Genomic DNA, 27,800 nt, shown 5'->3' on the forward strand with positions numbered 1-27,800 from the left:
AAGGTGGAGGCCTGGCCTCGAGCCAGGGGGTCAGGGGGCCGCAAAACCCTGCCTCCGCTGCCCCCCCCCCCCTCCCAACTGCCTGGACCCTGCCCTTCTCACTGGTGGGCTCCTTTCCTCAAAGGGAACTGCAGTTTCAAGAAAGGGGCGGGGGGCTCCCATCCTGTCAATGTTGGCAGAAACGGCCTTTCCTTTAACGGTGTTCTCTCCGTCCAGGTAACTACTCCAGTTCCCGTTGGCTCTTTGCAATTCAGAGGGGCCCTAAGAAAAATGTAATTCCTGCCTGGAATGATAATCAGAACAACCTTTATTTTTCATGCCTGCTCTTGCCCAAACACTGTTTGATGCAATCTCAAGATATTACCTTGCTTCAGCCTCACAACAGCCCATTTCACTCACTCATTCACTCACTCATTCATTCATTCATTCATTCAGCACACTTTCCCTGAGCAGCTACTTTGAGCAAAGTTCTGGGGACACGGGGGTGATGAGCTAAACACAGCATGGAGTTGCTTTGTGGCCGACAGGCCCACATAAGCAACCTAACAAAGAAAATGATCGCCAGTTGTGGTAAGTGCCATAAAGCAAACAAATTCAACAAACAAATACCTTGGCTGTATTAGTTTTCTGGGGCTGCCGTGACCAATTACCACAAATTCAGTGCTTGAAACAATATAAATCTCTACTTTCACAGTTCTGGAGGCCAGACATCCACAATCAAGGTGTTGGCTGAGCCACGCTCCGTCCGAAGGTACTAGAGGACAGTCCGCCCTTGCCTCTTCCTGTCTGATGGCCCTGGGGTGCCCTGGCCTTCTCTGCATTGTACATGCATCACCCCAACCTCTGCCTCTGTGCTTGTTTGGTCTTCCTCTCTCTGTGTCTCACCTGGCCTTCCCCTAGAGCTGCCAGCCATTGGAGTTAGTGTGCACCCTAGCCCAGTATGACCCTCGTTTAACTTCCACAATTATATCTGCAAAAACTATTTCCAACAAGGTTGCCTTCGGAGGTCACAGGTGGACATGAATTTTTCGGGGGAGGAGCACTATGTAACCCAGGCCATCAAGTTGGGTCCATTTGACACAACAGACTACACGGCTACCAAGTGTGTGGACACATGTTGGTCTGCCCCCAGGCCTCGCTCCCCTTTGTCATTCTCCCCTACAGCAATCCTGATCAGGCGGCTTTCACCCCTGCCCAAGGACAGAGACGAGAAACACACAGCCCTTGTCTTAGGAGTCAGCTTGGGTTCAGCTCGGACTCTCCTGTTCTCGTTTTCCTCCTCCACAGAATGAAGAGTTTCTCTCCCGCTTCACAGAATCACCAAGAAGGCAGAAGGAAATAAAGAATGTGGGACACACAGATCCTGCGCGGCAACTATTAGGTACTCCGAAAATTACAGGTGTTGAGAAACCCTCCAGAGACGGTTCTCCATTTCGATGTGCATAAGGCTATACTCGACCGGCTGCGTTCCTGGGGGCACACAGACCATTCAACCCTCCCAGATTCACCTGTCTTCTCTGAAAAAGGGAAAGACAGCTCTATCAAGGGGTTCTTGGGGTCACGTGATAAAGGCACAGTGGCAGCGGATGGGTCCTTGGCAATGGCAGCTGCTGCCATCATTATTGTATCAGGAATAAGCCTATAAGATACATCATACTTTCCAGCAGATCCCAATGCCTCCCAGAGTTTGATACTCTGCAGTCTAAGTGAGCAGTGAGTGGGCCGCTGAACTGGCTTGCAAAGGCTTGCGTGAAGGTAAGTGTCTGGTCGGCTGTGTTAAGCATCACCATGGGATGTGTTAACACCGGATTCCTGCTGGCCTCCCACCTGTGTCCCAAGGCACAAACCCAGTAGCTCAGGGGCTGTGCCTCTTTAACCTCACCCCTGGGTGACTGGAAGGCATAGCTGGTACAGCACCCAGCAGAAGGGATGTGGGAAGGCTCTCTGCTTGATCTGCCTATGCTCACCCCTTTTACTGAGTTAGGGCAACTGCCAACATGATCGTTCAGAACCTGGAACATTCACTGGGACTCCATCTAGAGTGAGCAAGTTCATTGAGCCTCAGATGTCACTGAGGATGTCACTTAGATTCCCTGCTGCCTTTATATATCTCTATCTATCTCTAGATTTAGATTTAGATCTAGATCATCTATTTTTTAAAGAAAAAAAATATGGAGTGAGCCCAGTCTCTGTCTCTCTCTCTCTACCTCTTCCTCCCCCTCCATGCCTTCCCTTTCTTCCTGGGTCTGTTTTTCTTTTGTTTTGTCCCCTTTACCCAGTTCTACCTTCTCTGTGCTTGAAATCATTGGGGATGTGACCTTCAGAGCTAGGCAATCCAGGGTGGGAGATGAGGGGAAAATCTAGGAAAGAATTACATGTTTGGCTTATGCCTTGGGGCAGACAAGTTACATTGTCCAAGTCTGTCACATGTCCCTGCATCAGAGGACATTTGTTGCTTGCCTAGACATTTTGAAAGGACTGTTTGGTCTCTCCTGTGGGCCGTCTTCCCAGCATACCACTCTCCGGCCTGGGTCCTCACAGGGTAGAGGGGGTGACAGAGTAGATTCAGAATGTTCTGGGTTCCAGCCTTTCTTACGTTTCCAATCATCAAAATCCCATCTACCACGTCTAACAAGGAACTGATGCTCTAGGTGGCTGAGGGGCATCCTTGGGAGGGTCCCCAGTGCCCATACTCCTCTCCAGCTCAGGTCCCGAGAGAGGGAAGACCCTCCGACACTCGCCAGGCCCAGCTCTCTGACCTCAAGCAGCCAGCCACACTGTCCCTTAGGGATCACACATGGGTGTGGGTGGGAAATCAAACACTGTTCATCTGAGACACCTTTCCAAGCACCTACTCTAGGAATGACCTAGGAGATTTCTTAAGCTCCCCGAATCACTCCTGTTATTCCACTGAATCCTCATGGCCATTGACAAGACCATTTGCCGGACAGGGAAACTGAGGCTCAGAGAAAGCGTCAGGCTTGAGGCCCACGTGGTTAGTAAGAAGTACAGCCTGCATGCTCCCCACTCTGATGGACCAGCCCTTTCGAACATTCGGGAGAATAATTCGCTAAACCTCTATGTCAGAAATGGATTAAAGGACAAACCCCAACCCTATGTTAAGACAGTAGTACCTGAGACAGGACAGTGGGACAGTGAGAGGGGGGATCCTGCCATCAGCAGGGCTCCTTCTGGAGCTACACTGGCATAAAGGGAAAGGTGCCACCGAGAATAGGCGGGCCTGTACCTTTAACTTGAATCTGCAGCCAACAAAAGGGTAAAGGCTCCCTTTTAGAACCGTCAGCGATAAACTCTCCTTTCTGAGGGAATTTACCTCGTGCAGTTTTGCTGAATCGTTTATTTTTGAACCTCAGTTAGAGTTCTTTGTACTTGTCCTTAAATATGGGTTTTGGATAATTAGGGTGAATTATCTTTCTGCTCAGGGTGTGCACAGCAGTCGGGGTGGAAAGGGGCTTCCGTGAACTGTTGGAGCCTTGGATTTCCAGGTGGGGGGCTTCGTCTAAGGGAAACACCCTGTGCTTCGGGCAAAGGTGGGATCTAAAGTATCTCTCATCTGAGCCTGTGAGAGACGCAGCCAGTCAACTCATGGAATTAACCAGAGTTTGCAAAAATGAAGGTCCCTCAGAGACACAGAAGAGGCTGTATAGAGGGGCTTCAGGGTAGGTAGTGTTTGGTAGGAGTCCAGCCTTGGCAACATGGGGCACCAGGGGCTCGGGGCAAGTTATAAGGCTTCCCTGAGCCTCAATTTTTTTAATCTGCAGAATGGAAACATTCTTGCCAGCCTAACACGGATGCTGGGAAGGCTATAGGAGGTCCCTTCTGTAAAGTATCTCACAGACATTTCGTTATTGATCTGCCTTATTATGCTTTCAAGAAGAGACAGGCGTAAGTACTCATGACTCTCCTTGTTTTCCGATCTCAAGGTCGAACCCAGGGCTGATGGCTTAGTGGGTGCCTCCACTGATTTCTCACCCTTCCTGGGCACAGACAATGTCTGACTCATCTCTGTTTCCCAGCAAGGAACTGGCACACAGTAGGTGTTGATAAATGTTTTCTGGACTAAATGTAATTGGGATCAATGCCCAAAAGGCAGATTCTCTCATTTCCATTGTTTAAAAATACCATGGATTTCCCCTTATGCATTATGTATCACAGAAATTAATTTATCCAGAACCGTTTTCCAATGTACAGTTTAGTTTCCAAACGATCTAGTCTGCGTCCAAGTGGAAATCTGCACTGGGAGGTCTGGCTAGTCTCTCACTGTCTCTGTTAATCCCAAGCATCACTCTTGAAGTGGGTACAAAGGTAAGGGTCTGGGGGAAGTCATGTCAGAAGCCAGTATCTCCTGATTCTTACTTCCTTTGGCAAGGTCAGGGCAGATGGACCTCACAGAACCAGGTAGATCTTTCCTTACTTCCCTACCCCAAACCCAGTGATCTCTCCATTCTTCTAGCCCCTTAGAGAAGGTATCAGGAGAAGTTGTGGGTTCAGACATACCACATACTAGTGAGGTGACCTTGGGAAAGACATCAAGTCATGTCCACTCTCCAAACCTCAATTTCCTCATCTGTAAAGAGAGCATCATTACATCTTTACTTGATGGCCATTCTGAGGGCTAAGTTGTAAAAGACTATAGCGCTTTGAACTAGTAACAGAAGTTTACAAGTATGCATACTGGATATTACAAAGAGCTGTGGTAGTGGTGTCTGGGTGGCTCAGTTGGTTAAGCGTCTGACTTTGGTTCAGGTCACAATCTCACGGTTTGTGGGTGGGAGCCCTGCATAGGGCTCTGTGCTAAAGCTCACAGCCTGGAGCCTACTAAGGATTCTTTGTCTCCCTTTCTCTCTGCCCCTCCCCTGCTCATGTTCTGTCTCTCTCTCTCTAAAATAAATAAGCATTAAAAAAAAAAAGAGCTGTGGCAGATTCTTTGGTAATTTGATAGTTACTCCAACCCCATGAGTTGGTCAGGTCATAGATAATTATTGTGTCCTTTTGAAAGATGCAAAAACCAGGACTCAAAGTGATTCCTAATCATGGCCCCCATTGACCGAGTGCCAATTATATGCCAGGCATAGTCATAAAGCTTTGCCTGAAATAACCACTTGGTGTTCACAAAAGCCCTGTCAGTTAAGACAATTACAGTTTGAAAAACTGAGGCTCAAGGAGATTAAGCAACTTGCTTAACTTGTTAAGACGTGGTGGATGTAGGACTTGAATCAAGGTAGTGTGACACCATACTGGTGATGTGAGCCCTGCACTGAGTGATTTGCGTAGGTGAATGCCCAAACTGGAATTAGAACAAAGGACATTTAGCCTAAACATTTTTTTCTCCCAATGGCACTACACAATGTGACTCAATTATAAAAAACTCCGTGTTTCAGACTAAACCTAAAACATTATTAATTAATTCCAGTCTGGCTGTCCAATTTTCAAAAGGGCACCTATTAAATGTGTCAGAAATTCAGATTCAACTACATTTTATTGCTTGTTTCCTACATGCCAAATGATTCCTTATAAATCAATCCATTTAAGAATCCCAGCTACCATGTGAGATAGGCATTAGTCTGTCCATTTTAAAGATAAACAGACGCTTATTTGTATCTAGGTGTCTCACAAGTACCCCCCCCCCACACACACACACACACTTTGATCCCAACTCCTTCTACTCTTTGGAAAACAATCCTCATTTCCATCAAGATTCAGCTTTATAAGAGCTGCATTCATGGAGGCCCAAACTTGAAGTCATCCTGGATCCTATCCATTTTCTTACATCCTACAGCCAACTCACTGCCCAGACCACACGAGTGCATGCCGTCCTGTCCTGTCCAGACCATTGCAGTAGCTCACTGACTACTCTCTGCCATTCCCCCAGTTACCCCACCCCATTACTGTGTTGCTCTAATCCATGTTCCACACTACAGTCAGGTCACCCCTAAAATCAAAACCTAATCATGCCATTCTCTTAAGATCTTCCAGTGGCCTCCCACTGTGCAAAGGATGAAAATGTGAACCCTCAATTTGGCTTACAAAGTCCCGTAAGAATGTTTGCTGACCACTTCTTCATCTTCATTTGGGCCACCTTCTCCCTGCCCCTCAACCCAGCTACACTGACATTCCTTCATTTGAATATGCCAAGTTTCTGCCAAGGGTGTGGTGGTTACCAACCAGCTCCACAGATGACAAGACCACAAAAGCCCTGGTTTGTGTCATTGCCAATTTCCATGGTATAAATACTCTCACTATGGCCACGTCAGCTACTAACATGGTATCCCTGTCATGTTGGGAAGAAGTGTGCACCCACGCATAACATCTGTACCTTTCCTTTATGGTATTTTCCACAATTGTGATTATTTAATTATGCAGGTGTTTTTTGTTTGTTCATATTCTATGTTTTGCACTGGGCTGTCACTTCCTGAAGGAGAACCCATGTCTGGCATTTACTCTTGTACCTCCACGGCCTGACTCTATGCCTCTCAAATAGCAGGAACCCAAGACATTTCCATGCATGAATAATGACACACAATTCTTGAGTATCTTCCTTATTCCAGGCACTGTGCTTGGCACAAAGAATAAAAAAGACAACTAAGGCACAGTGGCATCCTCTGAGACTTCATAGCTTTATGGCAAACATAAAGATTTAAGTTTTTATAAAATTGTTGGATGTCACTTAATAGATTAATGCATATTTCGATACACTGTATGAGTTCAATAAACATTATTTTTGGGTGTCAAAGGGGTAAAGTCTCAAGGCACGTGCAGGAGGTAAAGGGCACACCAACAGCAGCTTTGAGATGGTGTCATGAAAGTTTTTACAGATGAACAGAAGTTGGGAATAAGGGTGAAGATCTCACAGAATCTTCAGCAAAGGCGATTTGCAAATACTTCCAGAATTTAATTCCAGCACGGAAGGCATCCCTTCCATCTGGCTTAGCTCCCTTCTGATGTCATTGAACCCGGGTCATTTGCAAACTATGCTGAGGTTCCAGAAATTGTGCACATTTCTGAGCTGTGATATACCGCCAGGTGCCAGGGAACATGGCTCGCCAACATCCTCACCATGAATAAAGATGATGGGGACCAATTGCTTACATCTATGAAAACCTAACTGACTGTGAAGGTAGACCCCAGGCTCCCAAGCACAGAAAGGGCCTGTGAGCCCAGCAGCCCTGAGCTGGCCCAGGGAAATGATGGGAAATTCAATTTCAGAAGGGCTGTTTGCAAAGTAATCCAATACATTACGGTGTGTGCATTATTATTGTATTATATTGAGTAATATCACATTTAAAGAGATTTCATAGCATCATAGCCGTGCACAAGGGAATATAAAAGTGGTTAATAAAAGAGAGAAGTACAATTTCCCTTCAGTGTTAGTTATGCTCCTATTATATGCAGAATAATAATCAGAGGTCCACTTAGCTTGACTTGGGAAGTAACAGATCTGTAATTACCTCGTGTCTACAGTGTCATTATCAAGGGCTCAGCCCCAATGTCAGACCACTGTGCATCCTCAGAGAGCCTGTAGACCAAACTGCTGGTACAAAATCATAGGGCTTCCTGGAGCCACACGCTCGTCTCAGGGTAGGCTGAGATGCCTGGGCAACACAGGTGGGGCTCTGTGCTGGCCTTCAGCTGTGGGACAAAGCCTAGACCCTGTTCACCGGGATTTCCCTCTGCCTTGGTATTCTCCTACCCTAGGAGGCCTTGTTTTCAAAAGAAAACATGGGGTTCCCTACTCCCCAGTGTCTCCCCCTGCTGAGCTTGCAAAGGCTAGTGGGAAAAGATATTCTCTGCAGATTCGTTGAGAATAATGGAAGATTCTTCAATGACTATTTACCAAAAACTGACCTTCAGCGCCTCTAGTCAAGCCTTCAGAGGCCCTTCTTGGGATCAATTGTTCTCGCTACAGAAAAATTGACCCTGGGGCTTAGTACATTGTACTTGTTGGCTCCGGAGCTGGGCATCGGTTGTCTACTTCAGTCAAGGGTTGGTTCCACTGGAGGTGCCCACACGCTTTAAAGAGTGCCATGGTATATCAGACAGAGCAGTGCCTTTGCATTAGCCAGGACTGAGTGTGAGTTCCAAGCCCATCACTTTCTGATGGTACGCCCTAAGGCTGTTTACATAACCTCTCTGGGACTCAGTTTTCCTTATTGACGAAATGGGGCTCAGCCTACCAGCCACTCGGTTGGTTTAGAATTAATAAACATAAAACCTGAATAACGTTGGCCGACACCATAAATATCTACTCTGTTAATAATAACAATTGTGACATTCATTCCGTGACCTCAGAAGAATATAACACTTAGTAATCCATCTTGGATTTAAATCAAAGAAAACAGTGATATAGGCTTTGATTCCCAAAGTTTCTTGAGAAAACAGGGGCTGTGTGTGTGTGTGTGTGTGTGTGTGAATACGGATGTATTAGGGGGTAGGAAGGGACGCTACATTTCTGATATAACTCTGGCATTCACTAAATTCTGGCAATTACACTGACATTTATTTTCTGGTCAGAGTTCCGCAGGGAAGGCCAGTATGATGAAGGAGAAAGAATAAAAGAAATGTAATTCACTGGTTAGGAGAGAAACTGGAAATATTTTATTAAAAAATAGTCCAGAAGACCCAGATGACGTAGCCAAACTCGAACGCGTACAAGGCTGGGTCAGCTTAGTAAAACACTGTAGGTGGCCACTATGGCAGACAGCCTTGAGGGACAGCCGCATCCTCAACACTAGCACACCACTGCTGTGTCCTCCCGGTAAACTTTTCCAGTTTTTAATCCAAGCCAGATTATACTGAGAAATCTCCCAATGAACATGTAGCCAGTTCATTCCATTTGTGAACCCAACAAAACAGGCCTGAGGTCTAAATAAAGCCAGTAGGCCAGCAATATGCAAACTTCGGCCTAGGTGAGGAATCAGCAAACCTTTTCTGTGGAGGGCCAAACAGAAAGCATTGTTTCAGCTCAGTGGGTTATACGTCTGTTGCAATCACTCGGCTCTGCAAAAGCAAAGCAGCATAGACAATACATGAATGAATCAGTGTGGCTGTGTTCCAATAAAACTTTATTGACAAAAACAGACAGTGGGCCGGTATGGACCCATTGATGATAGTTTGCCAAATTGTGTCCCGGCTTAACGCTGATACTAAAGGCCTGGAGTAAGGAGGAGAGAAGAGGGAAAATGGGGTGCTGGTGAGGGGCTCTGGGTCCCATGGATAGTTGGACCAGGAAGAGAGACAGCCAAGGCTCTGAAATCCAGGCAATGCTTCCAACTCCCCTTTTCACCCCCTGACCAGGTCCCCTCTAGTCTTTGTCAAGTACGTCAGTGGCTCAAAACAGGAGACGGCCCCCAAATCCAAGGACTAATGTCCTTGCTTCCCTTCCGCCTCCAAACCATCACTCCTAGAGTCAAGGAGACTCTTCTTTCCAAGCCTGCCCACCTTCGTGTTCTCTCTCCCTTTGGTGAAGCCACCAGATGGGTGTCACTCAGAGACAGTGCCTGGAACCTCCGGCAAGTCCTTGCATAATTGCTAACCCAGCCCCCACTTGCAAGACAAGATGGGTAGAGGGGAGGAGGGGACGGGACCCACCTCCTGTCATTCCTGTACCACGGTTACCACTGCTTTTCTTAGTAAAAAAAAAAAAAAAAAATGGTAGTTAATTTCTTCCCCTAAAAAAAGGCCAGGAACAATCTCTTTAAATTACAGTGTTACAACGTGAAGCAGAGATGCATAAGTCAAATACAATTTGGGTTATAATTAGCGATTTCCTTGTAGCAAGTTTCTCTGGGAGATCCAGGCTTCCTTAGTCAGCTTGCCAAATGGGTTGAGGCCCTTTTCACTTGGCGGGGCCACTGGATACCCTGGGGGTACAGGGGGTGTTTGGGGGAATGGGAAGAGGGGGTGAGGGGAGATTGTGTGCGTGTGTAAATTGAGGCAGTTTTGAGCTAAACGGAGAATTACAGGGACAAAGATTATTAACGCATTTGTCTGCTATAACATCATGATTAATAGCAGGGAATGCCATTTAGGTAAAATAAACTACTTCTGAAGGGGAAGTCACACGATGTGGGTTTAGGAATCTGCCAGACCTCTACTTGCATTTATACTCCTCCGTTTATCAGTTGTATGGCCTTGGGGCAAGTTACTTAACATCTGCGCTTCTGTTTCCTCATCTATAATTCTGGCACCGTCCCATCCATCCCTTGATGGGCTATGGAATGTGAAGAAAATGTGCTGCCTAGTGCTTGGCTGGTGGAGTGAATAACGGAGTGGATTCTGGAGTCCGATTGGCTGCCTCCAAATCCCTGCTCTGCCCTTTTTGGCTTTGTGATGTGACCTTGGGCAGTCTCCTTGATTCTTCTGTGTTCTCGTTTTCTCACTGAGGAGACAAGGGGTCACTTAGGGTACCCACCTCTTCTGAATGCTGTCAGATTCTCTCAGGTCATGCACCTAAAGTTTTCTTTTCTTTTCGTTTTTCTCTTTCTTTCTTTTTCCTTCTTTCTTTCTTTCCTCTTTCCTCCCTCCCTCCTTTCTTTTTCCTTTTCTTTTCTTTCTTTCTTTCTTTTCTTTTTTTTTCTTTTTCTTTCTTTCTCTTTCTTTCTTTCTTTCTTCCTTCTTTCCTTTCTTCCTCCCTCCTTTCTTTCTTTTCCTTCCTTCCTTCCTTCCTTCCTTCCTTCCTTCCTTCCTTCCTTCCTTCCGAAAGAGACAGAATCCAAGGTAGGCTCCATGCTCTGAGCTGTCAGCACAGAGCCCGATGCAGGGCTTGAACTCACAAACCGTGAGATCATGACCTCAGCCAAAGTTGCACACTTAACCTACTCAGCCACCCAGGTGCTCCATGCACCTGAAGGTTTTCGTATCACCGCACTGGGTATGTAGCATATGCTCACTAAATGCTAGTTACTGTTACCAAACATTACTAATACATGATAGTTGCCTCTTCTTTTTTTCAAAATTCTTTTCAGTCCAAGAAATTTCTAATTTGTTTTTCTCTATCTACCAATCATAATGCATAATTACATTTTCCACTTTTAAAAGACCAGGGTAGCCCAAACTTTCCAACTTGTGCTGTTTGTAACTAACTCTATCATTTTTTTAAAGGAAGAAAATTGACTTTTTGCCTCAAAACAAGTCCACAACCCTTAAAGCTTCAAATCACCTTGCTCCCAAAGGCCTGGTTGGTGTGGATTTATAAAGGCTACAAACCTTGGTCTCCTGAAAAACATACTTGTCCAGGTAGGACACTGACATCACATAAAAATCAGGTCCTTGAGCCCAGATACATTCTGTTCCTGATGTAAGAGGATGGGCTATTGTCTGGATTGTAGTGACCTTCTCTCCACAGTCCAGGAGGTGGAGAACCCTTAGCATCCGTGGGGGCTCCATTCTGGTGGACTCACCTACCAGGCTCACCTGCCTCACAAAGGTCCTTTGTTCTTCTAAGGAGGCAGGGAGCTTATGCAATCACTCAGACTAGCTGTACACGCAAGGTTATAATTGGACGATCTGACCGCCTCTGTCCTTTCCAGGGATGAAAAAGGCAGAAACCCAGACTCTTTAGAGTATTTTGACCCAGGAGTGATTCAGACTAGAGCTCGTTGGAATATATAATACTACTGAATGAGCACAGCCTCCTCAACCTAACCAACAGGATCAGCAGGAAAGAACTAGGTAAAATAAAGACTCTTTTTAGAAGTCTGGAAGCCTTAGTGAGAGTAAGGCCCTGAGGCCTCTGGCTAGGAAGTAAAGCAGGTTTTCAAAGAGAAATGAAGCTCCAGGTTATACATCCCAATCTGCTCCTAAAGTCACCGGGCTTTGTCCATTTCAATGCAGAGATAACCAGGAGATAGAAAGGAAAAGAAAAGAAAAGAAAAAAAAAAAAAAAAAGATGGTCACAGAAAGTATGATCCATAGGGAGGGGAGTGGTGCAGTGGAAATTTTCTTTGGGGATGTTCTTGCTGAGATATTCACTGTGTGACTCAGATAAGTCACTCTCCCTCTCTGAGCCTTGCTATCATTCACAAACGAAGTAGGCAGACAAGACGGTCATTTCAAGCTCTAATCTACTCTGACTCTGCATTTGTCATGCAGGAGCACCCAAGCTGTCTTTTTTTTATGCACCTGTAATGAAGGATTAACGCTTCCAATTTTACCTCTTGTTTAAAAAAATAAATTAAGACCCCAAGACTAAGTCGGGGGTTACAAACTCACTATCTTCAGAGGCTGGGCAGATAAAAAATAAAGCAGGACTCAACAAGAGGCCACTTAAAAATCCAAATGGCTGCTTGCTCTTGAAAAATATCAACAGATACTGTAATGTTGGGTCAGCAATCCAATACGGCAATGATTAGATGGGCGTGTGGGGGCACACCTTTGGATGGCCCATGGGTCCTCTAGACTATCAGTGTCCCCACCAAGGGGTCACATAGCACCATGTCTATGGTTTTAAAATTCCCATGTTAATGAAGAAAATTAATGATTGCTTTTACCTATGTCTCCATCATAAACCGAGCTCTCTCAAACAAGTATGTCACTTGCGTGGACCTGAAAATACCTGAGTTTTGGCCCTTAACTTACGTGATCTCCGTCTATCTGTACAACGAGAAGACGGACCAGGTGGACTCTTCGGTTTCCTCCGGCTCTAACACTCCAAAGGGCTGTGGCCCAATCAACCAGGATCTCTCAGTTAACAGAGCATAGCCAACCACCTTCTCCAGCCAAGAATCCAAATAGAGCACAGAATTTACATGAACTCACTATGAACTTGTAGAATATATGGCCACCAATTAGAGCATGAGCTGTGGTTGGTGATGAGTGATTCACATACTGTGCACAAAACAGAGTAGTGCTGGCGATCTAAGTTCACTTAAAAACAAACAAACAGGGGCGCCTGGGTGGATCAGTCGGTTGATCATCTGCCTTCGGCTCAGGTCATGATCTTGCAGTTGGTGAGTTTGAGTCCCGTGTCGGGCTCTGTGCTGACAGCTCGGAGCCTGGAGCCTGGTTTGTATTCTGTGTCTCCCTCTCTCTCTGCCCCTCCCCCACTTGTGCTCTGTCCCTCAAAAATGAATAAACATTAAAAAATTTAAAACAAACAAACAAACAACAAAAAAGCACAAGCAAAAGCAACAAAACCACCTAATGGGGCTATGAGCCATGTGACAGCAATTAGGTCCTTCAACACCTAGACCAGCCATTTGTTCACGTCATGGACGGCTCACTTCATCTTCAGATTATCCAATCATTAGCCTAACCCTTTAGAATTACACAGTGTGCTAATACTTGCTCAAAGAATAACATCTTAATCAAGGAGGGAGACTGCTTAGTCATACTGAGAGGGTAAAACTTGACAATGAATCTAGGTGTGAATAAGCACAAAACACCAAAATGGAGACTAAGTCAAGGTGAAACATTTCAAATGGCTACAAGAGTAGCAACTCTAAAATGACAATGAGATCTCCCTAAGGAGACATTAACTCGGTCTCAGAATGTCTGATCTTCCCTTATTTAGCAAAAGCAACATGGCTTTGAGCCCTACAAACTAAACTTCAATTGTATCTTTCCCTAATAAATCTTAGCCTTGTTTGTACATGGCCTGGAGCTAATTAGGTCAATGACTAGCTTGTACCAATCAGTCGGACTCAGACCTGAGTGGTTGAAACCTACTTGTATAAAAATCATTCTATGTAAGAATTACCTTTATTTTCTTTTCTTCTAAAAAAAATTTTATTTTAATGTTTATTTATTTTTGAGAGACAGAGAGACAGAATGCAAGTGAGTTGGGGCAAAGAGAGAGGGAGGCACAGAATCTGAAGCAGGCTCCATGCTCCAAGCTGTGAGCATAGAGCCCGACGTGGGGGTCGAACTCACGAGCTGCGAGATCATGACCTGAGCCGAAGTCGGACGCTCAGCTGACTGAGCCACCCAGGCGCCCCTATTTTCTTTTCTTACAGTTTATTTTTATTTATTTTGAGAGTGAGATAGAGAGTAAATGGGAGAGGGGCAGAGAAAGACAGAGGAAGAGAGGGAGAGAGGGAGAGAGAAAATACCAAGCAGACTCCGTGCTGTAAGCACAGAGTCCGACATGGGGCTCGAACTCGCAAACTGTGAGATCATGACCTGCATCGAACTCAAGAGTCAGATGCTTAACCAACTGAGCCACCCAGGTGCCCCATGGGAATTACTTTGAAAACCAATGTGGGGATTTGGGCCTTAGTTTCACTCTTAACGCGCAAGAAGTTACACAACTGTTAGGATGAATTTATTCTCCCCCCAAAAAATGGTTTGAATGGAAAATTAAGCACAAAGGAGAACACTCTGATTTCCCATTATGAAAGATGGGACTTTCTCATAATTATAATGGTTTCTATGGTAGAGGGTTTGCTGTGTGCCCATCACTGCGAAACCCTTCCACGACCTCACTGCTGCTCTAAACCTCACATGATCAAAGGTGGCAGGTGAGGCTCAGAGTGGTTACATCACATGCCAATGGTCCCCAACAGTCAATTCTTTATCGCTTCTCTTGATTATACCTAATGGCATTTAACCAGGGCCATTTTCTTCGAGCTGTCATGAGAGTCAGGAGAACCTTCACCTCCACCGGATTCCAAGGTCATAGCCCTGTCCTACAACTGGACATTAGACACGTGGGTCTTGGATGATCTCAGCTATCCACCCCTCTCAGAGTTATCCTAAGATGGGCTTAATCATGCCATGTGGCTCCTCAGGACTGGGGACTTTGGTGAGCAGACTCTTTAGAACAGTAATATGGCCCTGGTATTGGGTAATAAAGGTCTTTAATTTGTCCTGTAAGCCATGGGCCATTCAGTTTAATGCTATCCCGGAGACAGAAGCATAATACTTGGCCTTGTGAGGGGACAAGAGAATGTTCCTGTGTCCTTAAAGTAAATGTGAACCTTAGGCAAAGAGAACCTGTGTGGACAAAACAGCTCAGCCACACTGTCATCTGAAAAGACAATTGTGAAGCCAACGAAATGTGTTATTGGAGTTTGCTCAAGGCACAGGTCTCAAATAAGAGCACCTGCTAAGCTTGTAATACGGTACGTGCTGGGGTCCGCTGGGGCCCTCCCCAGGGCCGGATGGGTGATTCCCAGGCAAAGCGTTCCTTTCTGCAGTACTGGGGATACCTTCTGGGCTCTGTGCCCTTCTGAGTTTTGGTCTTGAGTCTGACACACCTGGTGTAGAGCTTTCACTCCTACTTATTAGCTACAATGACTTTCAGGACGTTCCTTGCCTCAGCTCCTTACTATAACATGGGGATGAAAATGCCTCATACGTACTTAAAACTTTTTTTGGTAATAGAGGGTCAAGACAACTTGAGATTATGTGTGAAAAGAGTTTGGAACATAGTCTGACACTCACTGGGCAAAACTATTATTTTTGAGATTGCTATTCCCCATCTCCTGTTTCGCTGTGGCTACCCACCCTATTTTTAGACAGACATCCCTCAATGATTTGGCCAAATTTTAAACATGCACAGGTGAGGCCCAAGTTCTCGAGCAGGGAGAGGAACTCGCCAGTGTTCTACAAGGCGGCTCTGAGGGTTGGTGGGAAGGGAAGAGAAAGAAGTTTTGGAGAAGGGCAGAACCCCAGTGGAGGAAGGGAACAGTAGGGATAGTAAGAGCTGAGAGGCCAAGTGACCAGTCTGGGACCTTTCAGCTTCTGAATGGTGGAGCAGAAGGTCTAATCCCAACAAACCTGGAATGTAGGTTCTTCACTGACCTGCTACTTTAAATTGGAGAGCAGGGCTGAAGAAACTGGCCTGGCAGAGAATTCTGGATTATTCGCCCGGGCCTCAGGCACTGGTCACCTATGCTGTCAGCCGGGAGACCCTCAAGGGAATACCCTGGAGGTCTGAGGAAAGAGGCCAGGCTTTGACGTGACATAGAACTGGTGAGGCTCTCCACCCTGTCACTCACAACTCTCCCCAACTCACAACGTCTTTGCCTCTTTGCACCTGTTTCCCCAGTGTAAAATGTGAGTACTGATATCATTTAAAGGTGGGAGGGCAAAACAAGACGATGACTGTGCAGTGCCCAACATGGACCGTGGACCACAGCAGCCTTCAGTCAATGACAGCACACCTCCCTCCCCTCTTCCCTGAAAGCAGACTACTCTCAGATTATCTTCTCTTGTTAGAGAGAGGGGGAAGCCATGGGCAAGCACACGCAGTCAGAATGGCCATGAGCCGGGAGCTGGATGGCACACTGTTGAACAAGGGTGTGGGTGGCACGCCTTCTCAGGTACTGCCTGTGGGGGCAGCTGAACCGCCTCCACATTTTAGATCCATGTGCCTTTTAACCACTCACACAGAGACACCCAGGGGTAGACAGCAATCTCTGTGCCCAGCTACTCACTACAGCCTAACAGGGAATAACAACACTGCAACATAAACCCCAGAAATAGCCTCAGTCCCCCCAGTGAGACACCTCTGCATGTAAGATCGCAGGCGAATGTCTACAAGAATGAGCTAGATCCCAAAGCATGGCACAGAATGATCTTCCAGATGCACAGCGTGCCCAAGTGGGTGCTCAGTCGATTTCAGTTCTGTTCTTTGGGGAAGAGGAATTAGAGATGCCAAGATTTGATTCAGAGACAGAAAGATAGGAGAGAGACAGAGACAGAGAGGCAGAGAGGAGTAGACAAGCAGGCTGCTACAGACTAAATGTCTGTGTCCCCCCAGATTTACATGTGGAAATCCAACCCCCACCCCGAGGTGAAGACATTGGGAGATGTGGCATTTGGGAGATGATGAGGTCATAAGGTGGAGCCCTCATAAAGAAGCCTCAGAGAGCCCCTCGTCCCCTTTCACCACGTGAAGACACAGGGGGAAGTTCGTCCCCACCAGACGTGGCCACTGCCACCGTCATGATCACGGACTTGTCAGTCCCAGAACCAGGAAATAAATGTCTGCTGTTTATAAGCCACCCAGTTGGTAGTATTTCTGTTCTAGCAGCCCGAACGGACCAAGACACAGGCATATGCTTCCACTGGCACAAAACGTTTCTGGAAGGAAATACAAGGAATTGGTAACTGTTGTTTTTGGCAGGGAGACGAAGAACTAAGAAATTTTGGTTTTCATTGTACACCCTTTTCTAAAGTGTGGCTTTTTTAACCACAATCCTGAGATGCTTTCAAATAATAATAATAATAATAATGATAATAATAATATCAACAGCAGCAGCACCCAGTGAACAGAAAAGTACACTGAGTTTTGCCCGTTCCTCAGTTACACAACTGGCTTTAGAAGCAGAGCCAGTATTTAAAGGGATCAAAACAGGAAGTCATCACCAACTAATGTCTTCACTTTGTAAAGGTATTAAAGAAGTCTGGAGACCCAGTTGCTGCTTTAGTTGGAAGCAGCTGAGGGTCAAGGACTCAGCTTCTCAAGCAGCTCTTGTCCCTGTTAACAGAGCCCAGAGCTCGGGGATCTAGCTGTAGGACCCACATTGTTTCTCCCATCAGTTCCCAGAACTGGTGGGAGACTTTGAAACAGACTGCAGAGGTGTTAAAAATAGAAGTTAAGTTGCTACTGGAGATACATGGAGAATTCACTACTTGCAAATCTCTAATTATAATATGTCAAGAGTAAAATACCTTGTCAGGAGCAGTATCTAATATAATACAGTATTGGGTCTGTCAACACAGTGATCCATGATGTGTTTGGAGGCCTACATTAAATAGACATCCAGCAGAAAAATGTCCTGTGGGGACTCATCTCAGCCCTTGGGGAACAGAAAGGATGACCTGGTAAGTCTTTTCTGTCTGTACTTTCTTTGCTCAGCTCTGGGAAGCTTTGGGAGCTCTGGGTGCATCCTGCTTCCCTTTTACAGATTCTGCACTTTGTGTTAAATCATGTGCATATATTAGATGTTCTTGGAGCCTACCAGATGGATGGATGTTTTCTCGTACCCAAAACTACTCGGTTTCTCAACGAAATGATGTCCTCGACAGTGCCCTCAGACTGGCATTAAGCACCGTGCACAAAGGACAGTTAGGGTGATTCCAGACACAACTATGGAGAATAACTTAGGCATGCTAATACAGGGCTATGTATTCTAGGGTTGGGAGAACATGGGTCTGACCCACTTGGAGGGTAAATTATTTCCTTGAGTAATGCGGAACCTGCAGTGGAGAGAGGGGTACGCTTAGTCAATGTGTGAGGATACGGAGACATTTTGAGGCAAACTTGTCATAGACCATGTTCTACTTGGTCGGGTCATGAAAGACCAACGGAAAAGTAGGTCATGGGCAGCAGAAGCAACTTCCATACTGGCCAAGAGAGAAAAGCATATGCATGGAATCATTTGTAGTAGAAAACAAGATGGCCCCTTATATGTTCCTGCTCCTCCCCAATGCTGGGTAAGCCCCTTGCTTCACTTTATAATGGTTCCTCTTTGAAACTTCCTGCAACAGTATGTACCCCACCCCGCCCCCTGCCCGCCAACCCCAAACATGGCTGGAGAAAACCAAATGGCCGGGTAACTAACCCTCCACAAATTCACACTCTGTCAGCTCTGAGAGGAACTTGTTGCCCCTCAGATACTCTAGGAATCATCTGAGCCAAACTCCTGACATGTTTGCTCAATTTCAGGAATAAATCCATTGCTTCCCCAACTCCTCTGCTTCTCTCTGTCAGCTGATAGTGACTTCGTCACTGAGAACAAGAAGGCAACAGAGAAGGAGCTCCTCACAGGATCTCCTGACTTAAGATTTCTCCATGTGCTGGTACATTCACTCCTTCTTCTTGCTGTGGTCTGAATGTTCCTGCCTCTCCCTACTCACATGTTGGAATCCTAAAGCCCCAGTGATGGCGTTAGGAGCTGGGACTTTAGGGGGTGATTAGGTCATGAGGTGGCACCCTCATGAATGGGATTGGCGTTCTTAAAAAGGAGGCCCAGAGAGCTGCCTTGCCTCTTTCACCATGTGAAGACACAGGGAGAAGGCACTGGCTATGAACCAGGAAGGGGCCCTCACTGGACCACACTGGCACCTTGATCTTGGACTTACAGCCTCCAGATTTGTAAGCAACACATTTCCGCTATTTATAAGACAGTCTGTGGGATTTGGTTACAGCAGCCCAAATGGACTAAGATGCATCTCTTCTGTCTCAAAACTGAAATGTTTCCAAATGTTCATAGATGCCTTATTTGTAGCGGCCCAAAGCTGAAAACAATCCAGGTACCCATCCACAAGTAAGTGGATTGATAAATTGTGGCACATCCACGCAATGGTTTGCGACTCAGCAATGAAAAGCAGTGAGCTACTGATACATGGGACAAGTCAGATGAATCTAAAAGCAAGGACGGTGAGCCCCGAGAGAAGCCAGGCAAAAAGAACCCATAACATTTGATTTTGTTGCTATAAAATTCTAGAAATTAACAACTAAGCTAGAGTGAAAGAAGCAGATCTGTGGGTTCCCCCGGGAATGAGGTAGAGGGCAAGGAGGAAAGATTGTAGAGGGGTATGAGAAAACTTTGGGGGTGATGGATATGTTGGTTACAACATCTGTACATACGTCAACACTCATCAAATTTCACACTGTAAATACAGAGAGGTTATTGTATGTCAGTTATATATTAATAAAGCTATACAAAAAGTATGTCTTCTTCTTTCCTAGACCACCTGCTCTATTTGTACACCCTTGGTCACCTCTCCTGAGTCATCATTCCCCAGCTCTTGTTCCCTGTCCCCACCACCTGGCCCCACAGGTGCCTTCTCTTTGGCATAAAATAGGATCCGAAATTGATTCTTGTACAAATTGCTTCCCTGAATTCTTATGCCCCTGAGTTGTTGTCTTTTCTTTCTCTTTACTCCAAGTGCTTACGACGGATAGTGCACTCTACCCCCAATCATTCCCATTTATTTCTCCACTCCCGGTCCCCTGGCATCTCTCCCCAACACTCTAGGGGCACTGCTTCTTCTCTGTCTCCAGTGATGGCAACTTCAGTAATGTCTTCTGAATTCGCACCTGCCAGGCTGCCCTGACAACACTCTTCTGGTTCAATTTCCACACTGGATACCCAGGGGATACCCCATTCATGTCTCCCTTGGCTCCGTGCCTTCCAAACCTCACCACTTATGAGTTTTTCAAGGATCTGCCTGCCCTTTTCTTCATTCCCTATACTTGGCAAATGTATCTACTCTGGCCTCTCCATACAAATGGCTCACCCTTGGCTCTGACCGGATTCTCTGTTTAATACCTCTAGTGAGAAGATCCAAAGCACCTTATCACTGACTCTGGTAGGCCCGTCTTTGGTCTCTATATTTGGCTATGGGGCTCCTCCGTGGCTCCATTCTCAGCTTCAGACACTGAACGAATACAACCCTGTGCAAACCAGGGAAAGAGAGTGATTCCCAAGGGTCTTTCTCTAGGAATGTGGTATGATGTCAGGAGCTGCAGGGACCATCTCAGAAAACTAGAGAATGTAGTTGAGCAGGAAGAAAAAGAGACTGAAATGGATCTTGTTGGAACCTAACACGTATGTGCCCCAAACCAAGCTGTGTCTAAAGTCAGCCCACCTCTAAGACTTTTTGTTGTAAAAGTCAATACATTCCCTGCTGATTTTCTGTTACTAGCAAACAGAAGATTATGAAATGTATATTCCTTCAACCATGATGTGGAGGGACATCCCCCCACAAGTGTCCCATCACAGAAATACACTAAAGCCTTAAACATCTATGTTCTACAGTTTGCCACATTACAATCATAATGGAACGGAGAGTGCGCCTGCTCACTGTTTCACAGTGCCGCAGTGCCTGGGCCACTATGGACACCCAACACCCTGTTTAACTTTGTGCTGATCTCTAAAGAGTTCTTTTTGTGAGAGAAGGACATTGAGCATCACAACATCCCAAATGGACTAAGATCTCTTTTTAGGTATGCATCATTAACCCTTCTAAAATTTCATTTTATAACTCTCTGGCTTAAACTCTTTTCAACGGTTCCCATTGCCCCTAATGTGGAAGTCTATCCACTGATCAAATCTACCAGGCCTGTGGGGTATGATCCCTGGTGACTGCCCCATTCCATCCTTTGCCACCGCACCCCCAAACCTTCTTCACCCTGGCCTCTTTTTAATTCTTTGAATAAGCCAAGATCTTTTCAACCTTGGCATTACTGGCCTCGATATTCCTTCTGCCTGGAAAGTGTGTCTTCTCATCTTAACATCTTCTTAAAGACATCATCCTAGACTACTCATCTGCAGGCAGTACCCATAATCTTTATCCTCCATGGCACCTGTCGTTTTCTTAAGAGCAGGTATCACAGTTTGTGTTTGTACAAGCTGTTTGAATGACACTGTCATGCAAAGTTATAAGAGGGAAAGGATCATTTCTGTTCCATTCAACCACATCGCTGGGATGAGTCCTGGCCACATAGATACTTAAAAATATTCATGAACGAATGAATCTTCCACAGCAGGTTAGTGTACTTGGCGTGAATTGAGGCTTAATAGATAGTGTCTGATTGGGCATTATTATCCCTTTTTTAGCCCTAAGATAACCTTCTGAAGCCCTACCATCGTTGACTGTCACAGAATAACCCAAAACAAATAAATGGCAACACCATCACTATAACCTGGTAGTCAACACAATGGTAACAAACACCTGCTAAACCAGCAAACCCATTAAATGAATGCATCCCTAAGTTTGAACAGCCAGCTATAGACAGGCAATAGCAGCACTAATCACAAAACCCCAAAGGTGGAAACAACCCAATGCCCATCAGTGAATGGAGGTACAAACAAGAGTGGCATATCCATAAAATGGAATTATATTCAGTCACGGAAGGGAATAAAGCGCTGATACATGCTACAGTGTGGATGAACCCTGAAAACATTCTATTAAGTAAAAGAAGCCAGTCACAAAAGGTCATACGTGGTGTGATCCCATTTTTTATGAAATGCCTAGAATAGGCAAATCCATACGGGCAGAAAGCACATTTGCAGGAATGTGGATCGTCTGCTTAATGGGTAGAGCGTTTCCTCCTGGGGAGATGAAAATGTTCTGGAACTAGATACAGTGATAGCTGCACTGAGGTGTGAGTTTCTCAACCCCACTGAATTATACACACAAAACTGGTCGAAGTGGTAAAATTCACCTCATAGACGTATTTTACCACAATTAAAAAAGGGGAGACACGCAACACACAATGTTAGAGTGTATACTATTTTTAAAAATCTCCGAACCTAACCTCCAAACGTAAAACCGTCCTGCTTCAAACCAAGAAATCCCTTCACAAGTTCTGGCTTTTCAGAGCCCTGGGGGCAGGGGAAAGAGGCACAGTTGCCTTCCGTCTATAAAATGTTCTGGACTACAGGCCTGGTGTGCTTGTAAAGAATTCCTCAGAACCTCTAATGTACAGATACATCTTGTGGTATATGCGGGGTGATTTTAGGTCATGCACAAACGAACAAGTGTTTAATTTTAACAATTAGTTTTCTTTAGGCTTATCTTTGACTAGTAGCCAACAATGGTGGTTTTTAACTTATGGTGGTGAAAAAATGCATCTTTTTTGTTTGTTGGCTTGCTTTTAATCCCTGGAATGCATTCACATGCAATGAAATGTACTCTCTTTGGTGCATAAAGTCACGTAAACAAACAGCCACCATCAAAATACAGAAAATTCCATGAGTCCAGAAAAATTCTCTGGTGCTTCCCTTTGCAGTCCAGGCCTCCCCCACCCTAGGGCTCCCAGAAAACACAAAAGAACACAGGTGAATCTCAAAGGCATGAAGAAGGCTAAGGAGGCTGAAGAAGACAGGGGCCGACATGGGCAGGAGCTGTGAACACGCATGAGGTCTCTTTCCGGTGGACAGAAATATTCCGAAATTAGACTGTGCCAAATGGTCGCACAACTCTGCAAATATACTAGGAATCGGTGATTTGTGCACCGGAAACTGGTCAATTTTATGGTATATAAATTATATCTCCATAAAGCTGTTTAAAAAATCACGCAGTGTATAATCCTACTGAGAGGACATGATTCCAGAAAAGGCAGAACAACAGGAACAGAAATTAGATGAGAGTTTCCCCTCACGAATAAAGTTAAGGAAAAATGCATTGATTTCAGTAAGCAACATGAGAGGAGGCCTGCAGACAGGTGAATTCTACGAGCCGCTGCGACAGGGGCGGGCTCAGGGGTTGCTCCGCTGCAGGAGCCTCCGTGGGGTGGGGTGCGCCCGGCCGCCACTGCCCCCTCCCCCCTTGCCGGGACCGGCGCCCACTTACTGTGGCAGTGCCGGACACGGTCTGCGCGCTCGTGTCCGCTGCGCTCTGCTCGGAGTGCGTCTGGGCGGGAGGATACAGGTTTAACGTGTGCTCCGGTACGGTGGTCTGGCCCGTGTACTCTGGTGCGGGGTGGGGATGAGGGGCCGTGTATTCCGCGGGGATGCCGTTCTGGGGGGGAGCAAACTGGGCCGAAGCGTAAGGCTGAGCCATGGTGTCCGGGGCAGCTGCTGCTTCCTGATTACCCTGGAAAATCAGAAAGGGGGAGACAAGGCAAAACACCGTGAGCGCGAACCAGGCAGAACCTCTCCCTGGGGCCCAAGGATGAGCGCTCCCCCGACACTTTGCAGGTGCCAGCACTGTGCCAAGAGCCTGAGATGGATGCATCCCACTTAATCTTCACCAGACTCTATAAGGAAATAGTACCTGTCATTTATATAGACCTAACCCCATTGCGCAGATGCAGAAATCAAGGCTCAGAAAGGTGCAGGGAAGTCACATTCCCCAAGCCATCCAGCCCCATAGCCAAGGAGTGGGAGGGTCTGTGCCCTGCTCGATTGGATTTTTCTGGCAGATCCTCCTTATTTCATCCCCATTTTGGAACATGTGAGCATGTAGTTGTCTCCAGTGACAGCAGAGACTTGATTTGATACTTAAAATGCCAAGAGAGAGATTAAATTGAACGTGTGTGTTCTTGAGAAGAGACACAATTCATCTAAGCGTTTGAATTTAATCAAAGTTTTATGTGACTTGGCTCACATAATGGGATGGAGGGGTCCTTTTAATGGTCACAGTGTGTGTGTGTGTGTGTGTGTGTGTGTGTGTGTGTGTGTGTGTGATGTTCCCAGTGCCAATATGAAGCAGCCAATGGAAAGTCAAGGCCTAATTTGGACAAAGACGGCACTCTGTGATACTGTGTTCACCATTTTAAGTATCTTTTCAAAATGCTGGACTTCACTCAGCCTCATTAGTCAATGCCTCCCCCAACCCCTTGCCTTTTTTTTTTTTTTTTTTATAAGCACAGAGTATTATATAACAATTCACCCTTCCAATCTAGGCAAAACATGCAGTGTGATAATTACAGTCAAGTCAAAAGAATTAAAAAAAAAAAAACCTGAATTCAAATGCTTCCATTTCAGGAAATATCTCTCTCTCTCCACCCCACCCCTACCCTTAAAACTCTACTACCCTACACACACACACACACACACACACACACACACACACACACACACACCATCAGAAACTGTAACCCAGGGGGCCGAATTTTTCATGGTCTCAAGAGATGGGATTGCACGGTCAGAGAGAGAGAGAGAGAAGCTTAGCAATTAAGCACACCAAAGAGCTGCCTCTTCCATTGTCTGTGGTCAATTAGATGTGACTTCAGCCCTCCTATAATGATACCAGGGCAAAAATGTCAGGATTGCTCACATCTCCTCAGTCCCCGCCACCAACATTTGAGAACCTCTTCAGCTAAAGCAACTTGAGTGCGGCAAAAACATTATGACATAGAAGGGGAGGAAAAAAAAAAGTTTATTCTCGGAGCAGCGCACAGAGCTTGTGCATTTGTTTAGAGGGGACCTTAATTAGAATGTTAAAGATGACACTTTGAAGAGAACGAAGCTTAGGATAAGTTTAAACCATTTTACAAGTGAAAACATTCCCATCACGCCCTTTCCTCCCCCAGCTGAACGGCTCCAAATGCCTGGGCCACTGGAAGCAGAAATGCACAGCCATTGCTTGCTTTCTAGCATCTTTTCCTAGCGTCTGGGGCTGAATAGGGTCTGCCTGTGCTGTGGCTGGATCCCTGCCCATGGAGAGTTAACCCTGACCATCTTCAGGAAGCCACAGGGGACACTCAGGGTCCCTGCTGCTCAGTGTGCTTTTGTCTTCTCTTTAAGAACAGCACCTGGTTTTCTTTTAAGAGACACTTCCAGTCTCAGCCCAGAGAGCACAGATGTGGCTGAGACCTGCCTCAGATTACCTCCAGACACAGGACGCCCCGGCTAATCAGAGGGCTATGAAAACAATTCAGTCCCCAGGTCGCCCCTTGAAACCGGACAGCCTAAAGCAGAAGCCACACCCAGCAGACAACGGAGCCCAGAAACTGAGAAACAAGTGAACTGAGTCCTGGCGACATCATATCAAGTCTGGGATCCAGCTCTACCTGTGGTTAGTAACACCACTGTTTGCTTTCCTTCCACGCATCAGTAAATGTCTCATTTCGTTTCAGATAGGTTTTTTTTCCATGTTACTTACAACCAAAAGAGTCTGGACTAAGAAGAATAAAAACATCCTCTCCTGTTTATAAGCCAACTTGCACCCTTCTATATTCTACAGGGCTGCTCAAGCAGCATATCCCTCTGTACACAGATTCCAGGCGATGCTGCTTCTCTCTGGCTGATCAGACCTTGAGAACCCTCCAAAGGGAAATTCATTGTGCCAGATTCTACTTCTGGCCAAAGGCCTGTTTCACTCCCCCCTACCTTCGATCTGGCGCATGTTTGAAATGAAAGTCAGACTTGAGAAAACTCCAGGGGTGACCCCAGGGGGGAGCATGAAGTGCCCAGCAATGGCAGAGAGATGGTCACATAAAGAAAAGCTTTCCCTCCTGTGTCTTCAGCAGAAAACGGTTTTATGGCAACACCTATGCCCATGTGGCCTCTCTCCACAGCAGAGCAATCTCTGGAATAGTGACCTGCCCGCCCCCCCACCCCCACTGCCAGGTTTCCAAAAACCATCAGAGGCTTAATCTTAGGATCTGGGCTCTCTCTGCTTCAAGAGAAGAGGAACCTGCCCTCAGGAAGCTGACGGGTGCTCCAACTCTCAACACCATCGACTCTACCCGTTCACTGCCCCTGTGCCTGGAAAGCCCTCGTTACTCCCTTTCCTGGCTAGTCTCAACTGCCCTTTTGGGTCCCTGAACAAGTCCTCCAGCCAGATTTCCCTGACACCGAGCCCACTTCAGCTGGGTGTCCTCTATGCTCCCCTGGAACTTGTGGCCACATCTCACATGACTCCTAGGGCTGCCACTGGAGAGAGTCCTAAGGGCTGGGGATAGTGTCACATTCTACAGTGCCTCTCCAGGGTCCCACAGCATGCTAGCTACAATGTAGGCATTTATAAGTACTTGCTAAGTGAATGCATGCTTGAATGATGAACTTTGGGCTCTGTGGAGCTTAGCCTGGCAGCAGGCCATAGGGTGGGTCGGGGGGAGTAGGAAAGGGGTTGGCAAATGACCCATGAGACAAATCTGGCCCACTGGTCGTTTTGTAAATAAACTTTTACTGAGACACAGCCATGTTCATTATGCTATAACGGCAGAGTCGAGTAGCTGTGAGAGACCCACAAAACCTAAACTATTTAACCATCTTGCTCTTTGCAGAAAAGTTTTCCAATCAAGGTGGTCAAGGTATCACTAAATATGGGGATGTCAATTAAGAAGCCACCATCGCATAAATAGTTTGGGCAGGAAATAAAGCTGGAAGTTAAACTGGGAGAGAGTGAAGGGGGGTGCATTCTCCCTATTCTCCCTAGAACCAAGGAGGGACACTCAGCTATGAAGATGGCACCCAATGGAGGAGTCAGTCTTCTTCAAACGTGGTTTCCATCTCTGCACGTCTGCGCCCTAAGCACACACACATGCAGGCTTCACTCTCAGCACAGTGGGCTACAGAGGGGGACATCCATGAGGGCCTCAGGCTTCTGTGCTCAGGGGAGAGGCATCCCTCTCCTCACAGGTGCTCAGAAGGCACCCTGATGGATGCTGCTTTCCTCTCAGGCCTGGAAGGTGCCAGGCACTGTGCTGGGGGCTTTAAATCAGTATTTCTTTATGTTATGTTATGTTATGTTATGTTATGTTATGTTATGTTATGTCATGTCATGTCATGTCATGTCATGTCATGTTATGTTAATTAATTTTAATGTGAATTTTATTTTTGAGAGAGACAGAGAGAGAATGAGCAGGGAGGGGCAGAGAGAGAGGGAGACACAGAATCCGAAGCAGGCTCCAGGCTCCGAGCTGTCAGCACTCAGCCTGATGCAGAGCTCGATCTCACGAACTGCGAGATCATGACCTGAGCCGAAGTCAGACGCTCAACCGACTGACCGGCCAGGTGCCCCTTGCATCAGTATTTCCTACACAGGGCGACCGCTCCCTGGGGGACAGCTGACAGTGTGTGCAGACACTTTTGGTTGCCAACAGTGGGGGGAAAGGTTGCCGATGATGTCTAGAGGGTACAGGCCAAGGATGGTGCTGAACCCCTACAATGCACGGGACAGGCCAAGCCCCAAGTGTTCACTGTGCCCAGACCCAGATTCCCTGCTCTGCACACACATGCTATATCTTCCATCCCATGGTACTTTGCTGTGGAGGACCCTGCAGCCCAGAACTAGGACGGATTTTGCAAGGTCACAGGAACAGCTCTTAGGGAAGCTGGGAGCTGAACTACAGCCTGGGTATCTCTCATCTGCCAAGGCTATCTGCTGGTGGCAACATTCATTCCCATTTTTAAACATACCTCTCTCGGTCA

The 27,800-nt window shown here is 46.3% G+C and overlaps 1 protein-coding gene across 19 annotated transcripts in view; it reads right to left on the bottom strand.

Annotated features, from left to right (window-relative positions):
• RBFOX1 (RNA binding fox-1 homolog 1) overlaps nucleotides 1-27,800 on the bottom strand; it is a 1,461,670-nt gene that overhangs the window by 157,455 nt on the left and 1,276,415 nt on the right. For all 19 annotated transcript variants that reach the window (XM_042921406.1, XM_042921400.1, XM_042921398.1 and 16 more), the window contains one exon: nucleotides 23,272-23,514. In XM_042921406.1, coding sequence (XP_042777340.1) covers nucleotides 23,272-23,514 — 243 coding nt within the window. The remainder of the gene's footprint in view (nucleotides 1-23,271; nucleotides 23,515-27,800) is intronic.

This window comes from Panthera leo, chromosome E3, assembly GCF_018350215.1.
Source record: "Panthera leo isolate Ple1 chromosome E3, P.leo_Ple1_pat1.1, whole genome shotgun sequence".
Lineage (NCBI taxonomy): Eukaryota > Metazoa > Chordata > Mammalia > Carnivora > Felidae > Panthera > Panthera leo.